Source organism: Lucilia sericata, unplaced genomic scaffold (assembly GCF_015586225.1).
Source record: "Lucilia sericata isolate MDLA Ls3-8-SP2 unplaced genomic scaffold, ASM1558622v1 Contig001268F_arrow, whole genome shotgun sequence".
In the NCBI taxonomy this organism is placed as follows: Eukaryota; Metazoa; Arthropoda; class Insecta; order Diptera; family Calliphoridae; genus Lucilia; species Lucilia sericata.
Window position 1 is genome coordinate 38535 of NW_023995219.1, and position 18966 is coordinate 57500.

The 18966-nt window shown below is 29.0% G+C and overlaps 8 protein-coding genes across 11 annotated transcripts in view; 2 read left to right on the forward strand and 6 right to left on the reverse strand.

Annotated features, from left to right (window-relative positions):
• Positions 1-485: 485 nt before the first annotated feature.
• Positions 486-1200, reverse strand: LOC119610714 (probable prefoldin subunit 2). Its single transcript, XM_037966047.1, has 2 exons — positions 924-1200; positions 486-838 (listed from the first exon to the last, which is right to left on the reverse strand). The coding sequence occupies exons 1-2, from the start codon at positions 1052-1054 to the stop codon at positions 535-537; spliced, it is 435 nt and encodes a 144-aa protein (XP_037821975.1). The 5' UTR covers positions 1055-1200; the 3' UTR covers positions 486-534.
• A 371-nt stretch (positions 1201-1571) lies between these two features.
• LOC119610715 lies at positions 1572-3102 on the forward strand. The gene is made up of 2 exons (XM_037966048.1): positions 1572-1856; positions 2679-3102. The coding sequence occupies exons 1-2, from the start codon at positions 1757-1759 to the stop codon at positions 2813-2815; spliced, it is 237 nt and encodes a 78-aa protein (XP_037821976.1). The 5' UTR covers positions 1572-1756; the 3' UTR covers positions 2816-3102.
• A 1272-nt stretch (positions 3103-4374) lies between these two features.
• Positions 4375-7217, reverse strand: LOC119610713 (SHC-transforming protein 2). Its single transcript, XM_037966045.1, has 6 exons — positions 6555-7217; positions 6352-6422; positions 6053-6284; positions 5501-5652; positions 5098-5429; positions 4375-5033 (listed from the first exon to the last, which is right to left on the reverse strand). The coding sequence occupies exons 1-6, from the start codon at positions 6732-6734 to the stop codon at positions 4597-4599; spliced, it is 1404 nt and encodes a 467-aa protein (XP_037821973.1). The 5' UTR covers positions 6735-7217; the 3' UTR covers positions 4375-4596.
• An 898-nt stretch (positions 7218-8115) lies between these two features.
• On the forward strand, positions 8116-8909 carry LOC119610717. The gene is made up of 4 exons (XM_037966050.1): positions 8116-8222; positions 8291-8358; positions 8510-8676; positions 8736-8909. Exons 2-4 carry the CDS (start codon positions 8313-8315, stop codon positions 8790-8792), a joined length of 270 nt encoding a protein of 89 aa, XP_037821978.1. The 5' UTR covers positions 8116-8222; positions 8291-8312; the 3' UTR covers positions 8793-8909.
• LOC119610716 (DNA-directed RNA polymerase III subunit RPC7) lies at positions 8905-9848 on the reverse strand. The gene is made up of 3 exons (XM_037966049.1): positions 9542-9848; positions 9346-9483; positions 8905-9289 (listed from the first exon to the last, which is right to left on the reverse strand). Exons 1-3 carry the CDS (start codon positions 9686-9688, stop codon positions 8930-8932), a joined length of 645 nt encoding a protein of 214 aa, XP_037821977.1. The 5' UTR covers positions 9689-9848; the 3' UTR covers positions 8905-8929.
• Positions 9849-11817: 1969 nt separating this feature from the next.
• On the reverse strand, positions 11818-17291 carry LOC119610701 (RAB6-interacting golgin). Of its 2 annotated transcripts, none has more exons than XM_037966031.1 (4): positions 17192-17291; positions 13222-13882; positions 12508-12648; positions 11818-12381 (listed from the first exon to the last, which is right to left on the reverse strand). In XM_037966031.1, the coding sequence occupies exons 1-4, from the start codon at positions 17277-17279 to the stop codon at positions 12171-12173; spliced, it is 1101 nt and encodes a 366-aa protein (XP_037821959.1). In that variant the 5' UTR covers positions 17280-17291; the 3' UTR covers positions 11818-12170. The 2 variants fall into 2 exon arrangements, with proteins under 2 accessions (XP_037821959.1, XP_037821958.1); XM_037966030.1 differs by lacking the exon at positions 17192-17291 and adding an exon at positions 14047-14307.
• LOC119610705 (ubiquinone biosynthesis protein COQ4 homolog, mitochondrial-like) lies at positions 14407-15522 on the reverse strand. Its single transcript, XM_037966037.1, has 4 exons — positions 15233-15522; positions 14969-15173; positions 14685-14908; positions 14407-14586 (listed from the first exon to the last, which is right to left on the reverse strand). The coding sequence occupies exons 1-4, from the start codon at positions 15490-15492 to the stop codon at positions 14436-14438; spliced, it is 840 nt and encodes a 279-aa protein (XP_037821965.1). The 5' UTR covers positions 15493-15522; the 3' UTR covers positions 14407-14435.
• Positions 17292-17446: 155 nt separating the features above from the next.
• Positions 17447-18966, reverse strand: part of LOC119610704 (ubiquinone biosynthesis protein COQ4 homolog, mitochondrial-like) — an 11824-nt gene continuing 10304 nt past the window's right edge. The window contains exons 2-5 of one of the 3 annotated variants that reach the window (XM_037966035.1): positions 18440-18715; positions 18176-18380; positions 17892-18115; positions 17447-17729 (exon numbers count right to left, since the gene is read on the reverse strand). In XM_037966035.1, coding sequence (XP_037821963.1) covers positions 17579-17729; positions 17892-18115; positions 18176-18380; positions 18440-18699 — 840 coding nt within the window. In that variant the 5' untranslated portion in view covers positions 18700-18715 and the 3' untranslated portion in view covers positions 17447-17578. Of the gene's footprint in view, positions 17730-17891; positions 18116-18175; positions 18381-18439; positions 18752-18966 lie in introns of all 3 variants that reach the window. The other 2 variants (XM_037966033.1, XM_037966036.1) reach the window with 2 other exon arrangements.

Sequence of the window (18966 nt, forward strand, 5' to 3'; positions counted from 1 at the left end):
GATTTCTATTGAATTTGCTTTCGAAACAAGGTCACAATATTTTAGTTCAAAGTCTGTACTAGTTTAGTTTAGTTTATGGCCTGGCCTATATTCCTGCACTTAATCTAGACTTTTATCTAATTTATAGTCTGGTATTAAAAACTATTTGGTGGGGATAAGTCTTTTCACGATCGAAATATCACAGCAGATAATCTTAATTTTCTTGCCCGTTTGTTCTTTCAGTTAAAGTAACCGAATCTTTGCAAGATACACCTATGTATATTGTATTAGTTTTGGTTTTTTTATTCAAATTAATATATTATATTTTCACACATTAGTTTTATAAACTAAACATAAAATAAATTAATAATTCTTTGCAATTATCATGTTCATTATTGAGGCCATTTTAAGAAAAACAAAAAGTGATTGCTTCAATAATTAAAAAGTTAAATGGCCACCAGGTGTCTTTCTACTCCCGGCACATTAAACATTGTTAAGTTCACTTCTGCTTCGTGCTTTTTTTTTTTTGTAATTTGTTTATATTTTAGAGGTTCTTCAGTTGGATACTAATACATTACGATTTTCTGATTTCTTTTCATCTGCTTGCGACTTTTGACCATCTGCACCGGGCAACTGTTCACCACGTATTCTAATATTATGTTCCTCCTTGAATTTATTGATTTGTAATCCCTTTTTGGTTAAATCATCTGTGACCAGTGTTATAGTTTTCTCAATAAAATCCTTATTTTCTACTAGTTGAGGTAAAACTTCTTTAACGGTACGTTCACACAAAACACCACCAATTAGACGAAAACATTTACGATCAGGATCCACGGTTTTAAGGGTGTCTATCACAGTTCTAGAGTAGAAGAAAAAAAAAAGGATTTTTTATAGTTTTCAAGACAATAAATTAAACCAATTGAGGTTATGTTTTGGCTTCTTACTTGTGTTCTTTAAGATCCATTTCCAATGTATTTAGATTGTTGACCAAGTTTCTTTGCTCATTGCGGAGCTGTTGAAACTCGGCTATGAGTTTTTCATTCATTTTTGAATCCTTAACTTGTTCACCACTCATTGTTTTTTACAAATTTATTAACAGATGCACCGTAAAAAAAAGAAAAAATTCTGATTTCGCTTTGTATTGTTGGGGATGTCAACGATGAATCAATTGACAGTTGGAAAATGTAAGTGTTGCCAGTGCTTTAAACAATCTAGAATCATTCACAATAAACTTTGTTTACAAAATATATTAAAAGGTGTGGCATCTTAGTCGCAAAAAAACCCATATGTTGCTAACAGTGCTGTCTACTTTATATTTAAAAATCAAAAACCAATAAAAGTTGTTAAAATTATTATTATAAAAGCTTTATAAATCATACGTAGATTTTCAAAAATATATAAAAAAATTATATTTAGTAATAAAACTATCAAAATATGTTTATTTCAAATATATAATTTACCTTATAAGTCTAAGGGATACAATCCTTTTTGTAATGTTGCAAAAATCACTAAATTGACAACTCTATATTTTGGGGCTCTGCCTTTCTGACAGGTGTTGTTGTTGCTGTTCATTTTTTTTATCTTTCATTCTCTAACACTATTCTATGAGTGTGTTTAATCTAGTTTATTGTTTTTAATAATTCTTATCAAAATACAAGCAATTAATTAAAAATTAAACAATAGTTTAGAAATATTTATTGAGCATTTATTGGTGAAAATTCATACCCGACATTAAAAAGCTAAAACTTCTGTGTTTAAAAAGTTTAAAACAAGAAAAATGCTACAAAATATAATAGATTTTTGCAATTATTGGTGGTTTCGCTATTTAATGGTCACCGAATTATACATGGTGGAGAAATGGGAACGCATAACAATACGTAAGTACTACATGCTTTTATAAACATTTGATAGCATTTGTTAATAACTTGATTAATCAAAATGTTGGCACACGTATGGTGATTCACCAGCAATATGCATGTCCCCCGGGTACTTGAGGCACAATTTATCACGCGTTATTTGTCAAAATATTAACAACTGCATGTTTATTTCTACAGTGAAATTGATTTTGTTGTGCTTTTAACAATTTTTAAATGAAAATAGTATGAAAAAAATTATACATATGTAAATATAGTAAAAGCACATTAGTATAGTATGTAATATAGTCTAATTTACAGTCTAGTCTATAGTCTAGTTCATAGTCCGGACTAAAGTCGAGTCTATAGTCTACTATAGTCTTTGGTCTATAATCTACACGATAGTATAGTCTTTAGTCTGGATTAATGTATGTTCTATATTCTGCACTACAGCCTAGTCTACGGTCTGAACTATAGTCTAAAGCCTGGACTACACTATAGTCCGGAGTTTAATTTATTCATAAATAAATCATTCATTTTAAATTTAAACTATACAAACAGATGTTTATATAGACGATTTTATAAATTTAATGGTTTTTAACTTGTTTAATTGACCTATGCATATAAATTTTCTAGACAAACCCAAGTTTTTCTATAATTTTAACAAAAATTTGCAATTTATATCACACAATATCTCACACATCTACACATTTTATGTTTTTATACTGCTTATGCAAACACACATATAAAATTATTAATTAATTGTTATTCTATTTCTGTTTATTTTATATGATATTTCTCCATCGCTAATAAACAACTCTAACTGGAAATACAAATCAAATATAGATGTGATATTTGCAGTATTATTTATACTTTTTTGGTATTTCAACTATTCCGTACTACTTTCATTCACTGGCAGTTTATTTGGCATAACTCCTATATCAACAATAATGGAACAACAAAGTAGTAAGCTCGCCGTATAATAAGCTCTTAAATTAGTTAATTATTAAGAACAACAACCAAAATGTTTGCTTTTAAATGTAAAAAAATTAAGTTCCCTAAGCAAATTACAACAGAGAGGCATATTTATTAGAAATAAACAAAAACGTATTATAGTATTTAAAAAAAATATATAAAAAAAAGAACAAACATTAATAAAATGCTTTGCTATTGTAATTTGTACTTAAACACACAAAAAATGTAACTGAAAAAACTGATTATAAAAGAAGCCTTAAATTAAAAATACAACACAAAAACTTTAACACATAAATATTATTTTTATTATTTTTTTTTTTAATTTGTTTCCTTGTTTATGCTTGGTTTTTTAATTAAATCTGAGTTATCACAAAATCATATTAGCCCACCTTTATCTAGTGGCTTCTTTGTAATGAAACTACTAAAACAATCATAAATTTTGGATTTTTTTTTTTTTTGGTAAAATTACTTGAAAGTTGTTTTGCACAGTTTTTATTTATTTTAAAAATAGCAATGGATAAATGAAAAACATGTAATGTAAACAAAATTTTGAAAAATAAATCTTCTTAAATGAACGATTTATTTATAATATTTATGTCACAATTTTTAATAAATTTATATACATACATATATTCCACATAATCAATTGTTTGTAAGACATGTTTAATGTAAACTTACAAAAGAGTTATATAATAAAATGTTTATAATTTAAAACGGAAAGTTTTCTTTATCGGGTGAAGAATAATTTCTAGTGGGTTTTTAAAAGAAGGATTTTTCAAATAGTATATTTTATGCAATAAGCTTCTTTAAAATTTTAGCGAATAAGTCCGAAGTATTTTTGAAGTAGAATATAGTATTAATAAAGGAATTTGTAAAAAAGTGTAATTTTTTCTGCAATTTGTAAAATTTAGGAAAAAACATTTGTGTTAAAAAAATGTAATTGTGTTGAAAAAGTAGAAATTTGGTGAAAAAGTCTAAACGTGGTGAAAATTGTTGTAAAAGTGTGGCATTTTTTTAAAAATTTTAATTTTGGTGAAATTGCATTTTGGCGAAAATGTTGGATTTTAAGCATATCAATTTTGAGACGATTGTAAGTAAATTTATTATAAATGGCTTCGGAGGAAATATTGAAATTTATTAGAAAATATCTAAAATTTAGATAAAAAAGTCTAACGTAAGAAAAAGGCGAAGTATTTGTAAGTTATATTATAGCGATGGAGCTTCTAATCGAAATACAGAGAAAATTCCGATACGATTTGAAATGCAGGATAGGGGCGAATATTGCTACAAGTTATTCTGTCGCACAAGACCTGTACTGCAAGAATATACCACTCATTTTCAGATTTTAAATTCATTTATCACTTATTGTTGTAGATTTCTAAAAAACAATTTTAAATAAAAACCCAAGTGTTTAGGTTCTCAATTACATTTAAGACATTCTTTTATTTTAAATTTTAATGATTGTGTTTTTTTATTAATAAATACATACATATAATAAAATTATCATCATCTACAATACATACAATACAAATAATACATATTTTTCTTACATTTTTTTTTTTTTTTGTTTTTTTATTATTTAAAATTTGTTCACATTTCTTTAATAAATTGCTATATAGTTAAATAATATAATGTATACACTGATATCAGAAAATATGTGTAAAGGTTTATTAAATATTCATTCATACTTTATATATGTATATACGATATTTAATTTTAGTTACTTTAAGATAATCTCCAAAAATGTGTTTCTTTTTTGTTCTTCCTGTCGTTTGTTTGTTTGTTTCGTTTATTCTTTACATGATTGTAAATGAGAATGATGTGTATGTGGATGAGCATGATGGTTATGTTGTGTATTGGTGGTATTGCTGTTTAATGTTGAATTATTTAGTTTTGCCACAGGAGTGCGTAAAACAAGTTCTGAATCTTCAGATATTATGGGTAATAGATTTGTCCAGTGATAGTTGATTAAATGGCTAATGCTTTCAAATATACGATCTTTGGTACGTACAATACCCTCGGGATCGATAAGTAGTAAATGTTTTGGTGTTTTGCCCTGCAGGCCAGTTAAAACATATTGGCCATGTTTGCCCTGAGATTCACGTACCAAGAAATCACCATCGTTGTCAAGCATACTCTCGGCCACAGGACGACTAATAGAACCATGAAACCAGGTTTCCGTCATTAACTGAGAACGCTGTACTTCGGCCGATAGAGATAAGGGAGCTAAAGTAATATAAAGAAATATTACATTCTTTTTTAACAAATATAAATAAATTCTTTTATTTACGTATATCAAATACATCCGGAGGTTGTTGCTGCAGCTGCTGTTGTTGTCCCATTATCATATTATCCTTCATTGGATCAAATGCATTTAAATTGAGTTTATTTGATGTCTGATCTGGCGGTGGACTATTCAAATCGATTAAATTACTGCTAAGGCGATCTCTGGGTTTCTTTAGATTTAATTGGGCCACTTTTTGTTGTTGTTGTTGCTCATGTTGCAATTCGTTGTCGTTCATTAAATCTGGAGGTAATTTGTTGGGTAAATCATTATAGTAGTCCTTATCGTTTTCCTTTACAGAAGCATTAACATTATCTATATTTTGCCCATGATAATGACTACAAATGATTTAATAAAAAATAATTACATATTTCATATTGAAAACTTCTAAAAATTTGCTTTATTTTACCCTTTACGGTTGATAGCATTATAACGCAACATAAAAGCTTTGCCAATAGTGACAATAAGATCTTCACTTTGACCACCTATACATTCCAAAACATAGCAAGCTCGCCATTCATCTTCATTTTTAGCAATATATGCTAAAAAATCAAGGGTATCCTAGAAGAGGAAAACATTTTTGAAAAATGGGTCTTTTTATAGAAACTTTTCTTTAATTTTTTCTTATTTTATAGAAAATTTTGTCTTTTTTTTAGAAATTTCCTAAAATTTTTATCTTTTTTTTGTAGAAATATTTCGAAAATGTCCTTATTTTTAGTAATTTTTTAAAAATTTTGTCTTTTTTTTAGAAAATGTTCGAAATTTTAATCTTTTTTTTACCCAAAATTTAATATTTTTTAGTAATATTTTAGAAAATTTTCAAAATTTTTATCTTTTTTGAAGTAATGTTCCAAAATTTTGTCTTTTTAGAAAATTTTCTAAAGTTTGTCTTTTTGCGAAAATTGTCTTTTCTATAAAAAAATGTTCTTTTTTTCTTAAAATTTTTCATATTGTCTCTTACCGTATCCCCACCCGATGCAAATGATATTCTGGGCATTTGATGTGAGGCAATTATCTCGCTATTATCGACATTTATTAAATTCAATGAACGGCTCGAAACATTAATGATAACATTGGTGCCAGCATTCGCCATACATGGTCTTTCTGCTATATACTGTGCTATCTTCTTATCAATGCGCCTTTTGCCGGCCGATTTTAGACCAGCTGCTTCACATACACGATTTATACATTCTCTAGAAACACAAATAAGAAATCAACAATATCTTCTAACTTTTATTTATAAGTAGTATAAGTCTTTACCTGGCCACTTGTGTCCTAGTATGAAAATCTAACGATTTCATAGACGTATTAACCTCGACACAACCCGTATACTACAAAAATCAAAAGGGAAAAAAGAGAAGAGAAAACAATGGATACAAATTAGTTCTTAATCATGAAGCCATATTACACAATGTACATGCATGCAGTGTATTCTGTTCGTATTATTAATTGATTAAACATACTCGCACATTGAATGCCACCCCCTTTTCCATGATAACTTCATCGGGATATATGCAGCCATCATTACCACCACCACCACCTACAGCCCCACCCATGGCAGCTGTAGCTCCACAACCACCGCCACCACTATCACCTATATTGTTGCTGCCGCCACCGCCTCCTCCTCCACCGTTACGTATCATAGTTTGTTTTAATTAATTAATTGTTAATAGCTTCTTGTTTTATTTTTTTACAGTTTAATGGAATTTTGTTTTGTTGTTTTTCTTTCGGTACGTAAATTATTACTTCCTGTATTCAGTTATGGAATGTTTGTTTTATTTGTTGTATATTATTAAATTCGTTTGATTTTTTACTATAAATATTTGTTGTTTTTATTGTTGTTGTTATTCATTTATATTGTATGTTGCGTCTGACTAATTCCACCAGCAAGAATTCCAGTTAATCAAAGCTTATGGTGGACTTTATAAAAACTACATAAATTAGAAAACTTGTATTTTTTTGTTACAAATCTTCACTTTAATTTTTTATTTATTATGTTTTATTAAAAATTATTAATCGCATTTAAAATTACATGTTTGTTGTTTTGTAGAAGTTAATAAAATGTATGTATTGTATTTTCTTTTTCTTTTATTTTTTGCGAGTCTCTTCTGAAATTTTCTTTTCTGCAGTCGGTTGTTTATTCACAATTGTTGTTGTTTATTTAATGGAGGGGGAATGCGGAAAGAATTTTGGATACATTATTGTTAATTTTTGGCAAATAAAAGTTTTTGATTAATCACAATAATTTTATTGCATTCACAATAATTGTACGTTTAATAATATAATTACAGTTGGTACTACAAACGACTAACGTTAAAGACGTTTAACTAACAAAAAAAAAATGTACATGGTATAGAAGATTTAGTGATTGTTTTAAAGAATGCAAACAATGGTAGATATGTAGATAGATAAATAGGTAGATAAAATTGATTGATTGATTGATAGCAAACTTAACTTTTTAAAAATTTTACAGAAAAAATTTACAGAATTTTCGAAATCGAGAAATTTTTCTTATAACAAAATGTTTGAAAAATTTATAACTATATTTTTACAGCTATTTTTCTCGATTAATAAAAATATACAGAAAATTCTCTATTATTAAATTATTACATTTTGAATATATTACGAATTTCTTACAATTACTGAAAAGCTATTCACTTGAGTATGTTAATACCCTGATCACATGATGAAATTATTCGTCATTCACGCTCTCATTCATCATTCAAACCGCAATTTGTTTGAAGTAATAACAGCTACTCGAATTAGGCGCGTAAACGCGAAAATATCTGAGGCAAAGCATATACAACGAACGTTGAACAAAATTTTACACCGGCCAAATTTCAATGAGCGGCTTATTATTACATAAAAGAAAACTTGCTTAAATGAAAACAAATTAATTTTATATTGTAAAATTCTATAATTTCCATAATAATTTTCGACGGCGGCTTTGACATTTTGTTCGGCGGCTAGGTTTAGTCGGCAACTACTGAAAAGCTATTCACTTGAAGATGTTAACACTGTTTGACAACTCTGTTATTGACTGATGTCACTTTCGAGACTCGTTCTGCAAAGTGTCATAATGAAATTGTCAATATCTGCAAGTTTTGTTCTTCATTTCAGGCATACAGCACGTAAGTTCGAGGAAAAATATTTCGAAATAGAAAATAAATTTTCTTAACTAAATTTATTTATCTTACAGTTCTAAAGAAAACTAAACGAAAATGTTGGTAAAACATATTGTCAAACAAGGACTCTTGTTGAAAAACGGTAAGAAATTATGAAACGAAATAAAGATTTATTAAAAAATCTATAAGTACTAACCTTAAAAATTACATAACTGTAAATAAAGTGACCATATAAAGTTGTACATGTATACAGTAAAAATAAAAAAATTCTAAAAAGATCATTTATTTTTTAGCTGGTGCTATGTCCCGCGCTGCTTACCATGGTCATGGCATCAAGGTAACCATGGACGATATGCCCGTTCCCCAAGGTGACTGGAAGGAACACCACAGCCGTCAAAACGCCAAATACAATGCTGTTTTGTTGACTGGTGTAGCTGCTTTGGTCGGCACTCTTGCTTTGGTAATTTTATATTGAAAGTTTAAAATGCGTTTTATTTATAATTTCTGTTTGTTTTACAGATCAAATCTACCGGTATTATTGAATTGAACTACAGCCCTCCCCGCTCTTTGGATTAAGTACTGTAACTTCCATGTACTTGTTTAATGTGCCCTAAGCTATAAATTCCCTTTAAAATTAAGGCTTAAAAATGGTTTAAAATAAAGTGATAGCTAAATGAAACCAAACAACCAAAATTAAACTTATTTTCTTTATTCTAATAAACAGGACCATCATCCAGGTTGTCATCTTCTTCATTGTAGGCTTCTCCATTATCGAAATAACTATTACCATAATCATTTTCATCATCCATTTCATCGTCCACGATCTCTTCATTCTCCTCCATTTCTTGTTCAGAATCGGAGTTGGCTTTATTGCCTGTTTCCTTGTCATTTTCGTTGCGTTCTTTTTCTTCCAATTGCTTTAAGCGATCCTCTATATTGGCCGCCTTAGTCTTCTTCACTTCCTTGGCTTTCAAATCTATACGACGTTTTCTATTGGCCATTTGTAATTCTGCAGGCATTAGAGACCAATTAAATTCTGCTTTTGCTTTCATCTTATTCGATTCCGAATCGTTCTGAAAGGTGTATTGTATAAAATAAACTCTCTAAAAGAAACAATCAAAAAACTTACTGCATTTATTTGACCATAACTTAAAATAGATTTATTTATTTTGGTTTTTTCCGCTGTTTGCAGAAAATAGGGTGAGTCTCTCATATGATTGAGGAAATCCTCTTTCCACAATATCTGATAACTTTGGGCAGCTGTGGTCTTAAAAGAAAACATTTTTAGACTTTTTGGAGAAGTGTATTGTTATTATAGCTCTTACCTCCAATGTAACTGGTTTGGACATTAAAGGCGGATAGGTTGGTGGTGGTGCCGTTTGCACTTGTGGTATATCCTTGCCCACGCATCCTAATGTTTGTAATTGTTCTTGTGTCAGGGAGCCAGTTTTACCTCTACCTCTTCCCGCCATGTTCTTGTTTGTATTTGTTTAGTTCCTTATTTATTTTGCGATTTTTACAATTGTTAATACTTTTCAAAACAATATTTTATTTTACAAACCAAATCCATGCCGTTTTTATGTTACTTTGCAGATTGTGCAGATTTGTTTTTGTTTTCATAGTAAATGTCAGGGTGTACTGAATACAAGGTGGCATCACTAGCCCAGCTGATCATTGTTTACAATTTTTTATACAGGCTTAAACCGCACGTTTGTCAAACTCCATACAAAAATAATTTGACACCATGGTAAATGTCATTTTTTGTTGCCATATGAATAAAAGAAGAAAACAAAGAATAATAAGAAGTTGGACTATGACATTGTTTTACAACAATAACATTTTCTTCTCTTCACAGACGAGTTCTGTGTAAATTCAACACACTTGTGAGAATTCAATTCTCTCACAATACTTCAAAACTTTTTCGCGAAAATACCGGGATAATAGGACTTGAAAGACGTTTTTTCACAAACACATAACTATTTTTTAATTTTTTACACAATTTTATCGTATTTAACAATCCGAAATATTTTTATTTTTCACAAACTAAAAAAACATTTTTTAAATTTTTTTGACAATTAATTTTTGTGTGTTGAAATTAAAATTGATAAAACAAAGTTGTATATTATGGTATTGAAAATGAAAAAATTATTTTAAATAAACTTATTTTTTTGCAAAAAAAGAGATTTAAAGTCCGAAAAATATATTTATTAAATGTTTTCTGATCAGATGTGAGCAAAATAAATTAAAAAAATCTGCGAATGTAGAAATTTTAATGTTATTTATTTTTCCTAAAATTTTTATGTACGATTTTATGCAAGTATGTTTGTTTGGAAAGTGTGGTGAAAGTGGTTGGAGCTCCAATACTAATACAAAAATTCTACTAATACATACTTAGAGTTAGGTACCGAATGACAACTCCTTTACGTACCAACTGACAAGCCCCAATTTCTTTATATTCTTTGGAAGAAAACAAGAAAAGTTTTTAACGTTATTTTTAAAATAATAACAAGGGATTTAATGATCCTTTACGTGTGTGAAAATAACAAGATTTCAAATCATTTTCTGAGTAACACATTTAAAATCTTGTATTAATCTCACATTTTTTGTGGACGGAAATCGAAACTGAAAAGATTTTACGACCAATCGACATAATAGAATCATATTCTGAGAACGAAAACCAAATTCTTAAGCAAAAGTTCTATAATTAAAATTATTTTCTACTATTCAGCGATAGTACTATATATTGGTCAAACAGGAAAAAGATAGAATAACTTTCTGGGAAACTTAGCTTTCATACTAAAGTTCTATTTTCTATAAATGTTCTGTTATTCGAATTCAATTATTGGTCTTACTGAGACCTTAACAAATTAAAAAATAAAACAAACTTGATAACTCACATTTAATTACGATCGAATTAATTTAACAAAGAATAATAAGAAGTTGGACTATGACATTGTTTTACAACAATAACATTTTCTTCTCTTCACAGACGAGTTCTGTGTAAATTCAACACACTTGTGAGAATTCAATTCTCTCACAATACTTCAAAACTTTTTCGCGAAAATACCGGGATAATAGGACTTGAAAGACGTTTTTTCACAAACACATAACTATTTTTTAATTTTTTACACAATTTTATCGTATTTAACAATCCGAAATATTTTTATTTTTCACAAACTAAAAAAACATTTTTTAAATTTTTTTGACAATTAATTTTTGTGTGTTGAAATTAAAATTGATAAAACAAAGTTGTATATTATGGTATTGAAAATGAAAAAATTATTTTAAATAAACTTATTTTTTTGCAAAAAAAGAGATTTAAAGTCCGAAAAATATATTTATTAAATGTTTTCTGATCAGATGTGAGCAAAATAAATTAAAAAAATCTGCGAATGTAGAAATTTTAATGTTATTTATTTTTCCTAAAATTTTTATGTACGATTTTATGCAAGTATGTTTGTTTGGAAAGTGTGGTGAAAGTGGTTGGAGCTCCAATACTAATACAAAAATTCTACTAATACATACTTAGAGTTAGGTACCGAATGACAACTCCTTTACGTACCAACTGACAAGCCCCAATTTCTTTATATTCTTTGTAATTTAATATAAAAATTGTTAAATTATAAACAAGTACATACAAAATTCGAATTTTCTTTCAACATACCTGCAGAGAGAGAGTAAAATATTTTTAATTGACATTTTTATACATTACACTAAACTAATATTATTACATACATACATATACAATATATTTTATTAACTAAATACATATATATAAAAAATATAGAGAGATTTGTAAATTTATTATAAAATATTGCAAACTTTAAATTGAAATTAACTATTATCATCAAGATACATTTTTATGTTGCAAAATATATCGCTAATATTAAAAAAACAGTCGAAAATAATTGTTTTCAAAACAATTTTCCGAACTGTTTATAAATATTAAAGTTTTCAATTTGATGTTGATGTTGGTGCTTCGTATTCACCATTTGTGGCTAAGCCCACTTTTTCCATTAGTTCTGTTAATTTCTGTGCCTTACGATCTTCATTGTGGGCGATAACAGTGCATAAGTGTTCAGTTAATAACTCTTTTTTTTCGGCTGCATTATGTAAATCGATTTTGGCTTTTAGAAATTGAGACTCTATTTTCATGTATTGTTTTCTGTATAAAATTATAGAACGGAAAATATAAATAATTAGAATAAACGGTAAACACATTATCCTAAATCTCAATATAATTACACTCGAAAATAATCTAAATATGTTTTTAAATTTGACAATAACTTACTCAACAGTGGCAAAATGTATGCAGGCATTATCGATTTGTTTTCTTAAGAGCGCAACATCAACGGCAAGATCGTTGTCTAATTTGGCTAATTCGGCTTTAATTTCTTCAATTTTACGAGCTTCAGCGGCAGTTTTTTGAGAACTTAAAGAAAAAAAGTTATTTGAAATAATTTCAATTAAGAAACAATTATAAATATTGAAAAGTAATTAAGTACGTGAGTGAGTGAGTGAGTGAATATAGAAACCAAAGTAAGATTTTGGTTTCTATATTCCGTTTTTTAGTATGTAATGCTTCGTGGGTTCGATTCCCACCAGGGATACTGGTAAAGAAGCGCAAAGCTGATAATTATAAGCTTTAAAATAACTTTCTAAAAGGAGAATTGGGGTAATTTTAGGCCAATCCTCATAAAACTTGGTAGGAATTTTTCTTTCCATCGTGATTTCAACTGAGGAATATGTTTGTATGTATATGCTTTAATAACCGTCATCATTTCCCGAAAATATTATATATGAACTTAAAAATGTTAATTCATTAGATATGATAACTGAATTTAAGCCCCTAATTATTGTGTATACACATAGATATCAGTAATTCGCGATAAAAGCGTCAAAACTGATTTTTATTTTTTAACTGAGAACTACATAATTAACGCCTATTGTTCTCATACTTGATCGGTCACGTCCGACTATAATTTCTAAGTTCTTATCAACTTACTGTTGTTCGATAGCTTTGTACAACATTTCCTTTTTCTGGCGATTTTGTTCCTCGATCATTTTACGATGAGATTCAAAATCTTTCAGTGAAATACCCTTAAAAGGTGACTGAACATTTAGCGAACTAGGTGCAGCAAAAGCTGCCGCTTTTCCATTTCTATCGGCTGGTGAAGTTGAAGGTAATATCGATGAATCGTCCAAAGTTGAGGATGATATTTGTGTATCCATTTCATTGCCTAGCTTTAAAATGGAAGAATCTTCACTCAATGACTGTGTAGATGTGTGTGTATTCATAAGATTTGTTGTACTTTTAACAGCTTCATCGTGACCTTGTAAACGTTGCTGCTGCTCACCCGCAAGATAAGCTTTATTGGCTGCTGTATGTTGCTGCTGTTGTTGTTGGGGTTGATAGAATAAAGCTTCTTCCAAAGATTTTGACATACTGCGATCGAGATTGATATCTTCTAGGGAATCATTTGATTGTATAGTTTTTAGTTTTTCTGCCATTTTATTATTGTTATTGACCAAATTCATATTTGTGGATGCTACTTGCGTTTGTTGTGGCTGTTTTATTTGAGACATTTTCTGCTGGCGTAAATATTCGCTTTTGTCAGGCATACGTCTGATGCCACCGTGTCCACCACGAAATGTAGCTGGTTTCACTACCATAAACAAATACAAAAAAACAGAAGAGATTTAAAATACACCAACCATCCAGTTCTCTGAATACTTTAATACAATATTTTGTATATTCTTATTGTTGTCAACTTTATCTCATTTTTAGTTAATATAACATTTTGTTAAAAACTTGTTGACTGCTACTCACTCGTTTCCGCGGCTGTAAGTTTTTTATGTTTATTGCCGGACACACGATTTATTTCATCTTGACTAAAACCATTAAATTTATCCGACATATTCTCACTTTATTTTTATTATAAACACTTTTATTTTTTAATATAACTTTATTTTTTAATTAATTAAAAAGAAGAAAACAAAAATAATTTAATTAAAAATGCAAACAAAACAGAAAATCACTACTACAAGAGAGTTGGCATAAATTAAAAAGAAACTTTGTTGAGAGTTTGGAGAGAGAATTCTGGTTGTAAATGTCAAACTGACGACATCATCAATAGTGTTGCCAACTTTTTCCCAGCAGTAAGATCAGTCGAAAAGAAACAGAGTTGTTATGAATGAAACAAACCGTTATAAATTTATTTATTTAAGTTTGATAATTTGTAGCTCTTTTCTGATTTCATCTATATCTTGTTCCCAGCGTTCCTCCCAGTAAACAGACATTAAGGGTTTCGCATTTTTACCATTTTTAATTGCCCAAGGCAAATATTCGTTTAAATACTGTTTACGTTGTCTAAAAAAATAAAGTTAGTTAGACAGATAGATAAATAGATAGATAGATAGATAGATAGATAGATAGATAGATAGATAAAAAGAGAAAGCTTGGCTTACTTTGGTCTTAAGCGCATGGCTCCAAAAATCGCGCCACCATAACACATTGGCAAACCGTTATTTAAAGCTTCAAACCATTTAACAGCCACTTCGCCCAACATATTTGTGGGCATATCGAGTATGGTATGAACCAAATCATGACACTCACGATATCTAGTCATAATGTAAGCCAATTCGGGATCATCCATAAAACGCACTTCCATGCGAGAATCTGGAGTAACTTGCTAATAAAATAAGAAACAAAATGTAATCAAGCAGCAAACACTTAAAAATTAAATTCTTACATTATCATCTAAAAATTTAACATAAGCACGTCCGAAAGTGTTCTCAGGTAATTGACGTAATCTTTCGATATCGACAGTACGTGTGTTAATACGTGGTTTAGTACGTAATATGCGCTGACCTTCCTCACACGAATTCATTGTTTGTAAAATATTTTGTAAAGCTTGCTCACCGGTTGTCTCACCCAGACAAGCAATCATATCGTGTCTATTTAAAAGGAGGAGAAAATCTTACTTACATGCATATGAAAAATAACATGATCTTACCTTCTTGGATCTACTAGGGCAGCAATTGATGAACCAGCTGCTAAAAGTACTTTTTGAAATGGTGTCATTTCAATGCGATTTTCCATAAACTCTTTGGTAAATTCATCCCATTGTTGGCGTGTTAATTCATTTGCATTTTCATCAGTGCTATGTTGTTTTTTATCGTCAGCTATGTGAGTTGTAGCAACAGTTGCAAAATGTTTTGTTTGCCGCTGGCGTACTGCTAAGAGGAATGTTCTTCTACAGATGTTTTGCAGCATTATGATTGGCTAGTCACTTTAATTATCCCGAAAATAAAAAAACAACTGAAAACTATTTTATATTTGTTAAAAAAAAATTGAGAAAAAAGTTTTCGATTTATGAGAAATCTTGAGATTGTAATAAATCGCGATTATTAACCAAACAATATTCTATCCCACTATCCTATCTATTCCATCTATCTCCTATTGTATCTTCCTCTTATTGATTATCTTATCTATCTATCTATCTATCTATCTATCTATCTATCTATCTATCTATCTATCTATCTATCTATCTATCTATCTATCTATCTATCTATCTATCTATCTATCTATCTATCTATCTATCTATCTATCTATCTATCTATCTATCTATCTATCTATCTATCTATCTATCTATCTATCTATCTATCTATCTATCTATCTATCTATCTATCTATCTATCTATCTATCTATCTATATCTATCTATCTATCTATCTATATCTATCTATCTATCTATCTATCTATCTATCTATCTATCTATCTATCTATCTATCTATATCTATCTATCTATCTATCTATCTATCTATCTATCTATCTATCTATCTATCTATCTATCTATCTATCTATCTATCTATCTATCTATCTATCTATCTATCTATCTATCTATCTATCTATCTATCTATCTATCTATCTATCTATCTATCTATCTATCTATCTATCTATCTATCTATCTATCTATCTATCTATCTATCTATCTATCTATCTATCTATCTATCTATCTATCTATCTATCCTATCTATCTATCTATCTATCTATCTATCTATATCTATCTATCTATCTATCTATCTATCTATCTATCTATCTATCTATCTATCTATCTATCTATCTATCTATCTATCTATCTATCTATCTATCTATCTATCTATCTATCTATCTATCTATCTATCTATCTATCTATCTTCTCTATCTATTATCTATCTATCTATCTATCTATCTATCTATCTATCTATCTATCTATCTATCTATCTATCTATCTATCTATCTATCTATCTATCTATCTATATCTATCTATCTATCTATCTATCTATCTATCTATCTATCTATCTATCTATCTATCTATCTATCTATCTATCTATCTATCTATCTATCTATCTATCTATCTATCTATCTATCTATCTATCTATCTATCTATCTATCTATCTATCTATCTATCTATCTATCTATCTATCTATCTATCTATCTATTCTATCTATCTATCTATCCTATCTATCTATCTATCTATCTATCTATCTATCTATCTATCTATCTATCTATCTATCTATCTATCTATCTATCTCTATCTATCTATCTATCTATCTATCTATCTATCTATCTATCTATCTATCTATCTATCTATCTATCTATCTATCTATCTATTATCTATCTATCTATCTATCTATCTATCTATCTATCTATCTATCTATCTATCTATCTATCTATCTATCTCTATCTATCTATCTATCTATCTATCTATCTATCTATCTATCTATCTATCTATCTATCTATCTATCTATCTATCTATCTATCTATCTATCTATCTATCTATCTATCTATCTATCTCTATCTATCTATCTATCTATCTATCTATCTATCTATCTATCTATCTATCTATCTATCTATCTATCTATCTATCTATCTATATCTATCTATCTATCTATCTATCTATCTATCTATCTATCTATCTATCTATCTACTCACTCGTTTCCGCGGCTGTAAGTTTTTTATGTTTATTGCCGGACACACGATTTATTTCATCTTGACTAAAACCATTAAATTTATCCGACATATTCTCACTTTATTTTTATTATAAACACTTTTATTTTTTAATATAACTTTATTTTTTAATTAATTAAAAAGAAGAAAACAAAAAATAATTTAATTAAAAATGCAAACAAAACAGAAAATCACTACTACAAGAGAGTTGGCATAAATTAAAAAGAAACTTTGTTGAGAGTTTGGAGAGTGAATTCTAGTTGTAAATGTCAAACTGACATCATCAATAGTGTTGCCAACTTTTTCCCAGCAGTAAGATCAGTCGAAAAGAAACAGAGTTGTTATGAATGAAACAAACCGTTATAATTTTATTTATTTAAGTTTGATAATTTGTAGCTCTTTTCTGATTTCATCTATATCTTGTTCCCAGCGTTCCTCCCAGTAAACAGACATTAAGGGTTTCGCATTTTTACCATTTTTAATTGCCCAAGGCAAATATTCGTTTAAATACTGTTTGCGTTGTCTAAAAAAATAAAGTTAGTTAGACAGATAGATAGATAGATAGATAGATAGATAGATAGATAGATAGATAGATAGATAGATAAATAGATAGATAGATAGATAGATAGATAGATAGATAGATAGATAGATAGATAGATAGATAAAAAGAGAAAGCTTGGCTTACTTTGGTCTTAAGCGCATGGCTCCAAAAATCGCGCCACCATAACACATTGGCAAACCGTTATTTAAAGCTTCAAACCATTTAACAGCCACTTCGCCCAACATATTTGTGGGCATATCGAGTATGGTATGAACCAAATCATGACACTCACGATATCTAGTCATAATGTAAGCCAATTCGGGATCATCCATAAAACGCACTTCCATGCGAGAATCTGGAGTAACTTGCTAATAAAATAAGAAACAAAATGTAATCAAGCAGCAAACACTTAAAAATTAAATTCTTACATTATCATCTAAAAATTGAACATAAGCACGTCCGAAAGTGTTCTCAGGTAATTGACGTAATCTTTCGATATCGACAGTACGTGTGTTAATACGTGGTTTAGTACGTAATATGCGCTGACCTTCCTCACACGAATTCATTGTTTGTAAAATATTTTGTAAAGCTTGCTCACCGGTTGTCTCACCCAGACAAGCAATCATATCGTGTCTATTTAAAAGGAGGAGAAAATCTTACTTACATGCATATGAAAAATAACATGATCTTACCTTCTTGGATCTACTAGGGCAGCAATTGATGAACCAGCTGCTAAAAGTACTTTTTGAAATGGTGTCATTTCAATGCGATTTTCCATAAACTCTTTGGTAAATTCATCCCATTGTTGGCGTGTTAATTCATTTGCATTTTCATCAGTGCTATGTTGTTTTTTATCGTCAGCTATGTGAGTTGTAGCAACAGTTGCAAAATGTTTTGTTTGCCGCTGGCGTACTGCTAAGAGGAATGTTCTTCTACAGATGTTTTGCAGCATTATGATTGGCTAGTCACTTTAATTATCCCGAAAATAAAAAAACAACTGAAAACTATTTTATATTTGTTAAAAAAAATTGAGAAAAAAGTTTTCGATTTATGAGAAATCTTGAGATTGTAATAAATCGCGATTATTAACCAAACAATATTCTATCCACTATCCTATCTATTCCATCTATCCTACCCTATTGTATCTTTCCTCTCATATATCTATCTATCTATCTATCTATCTATCTATCTATCTATCTATCTATCTATCTATCTATCT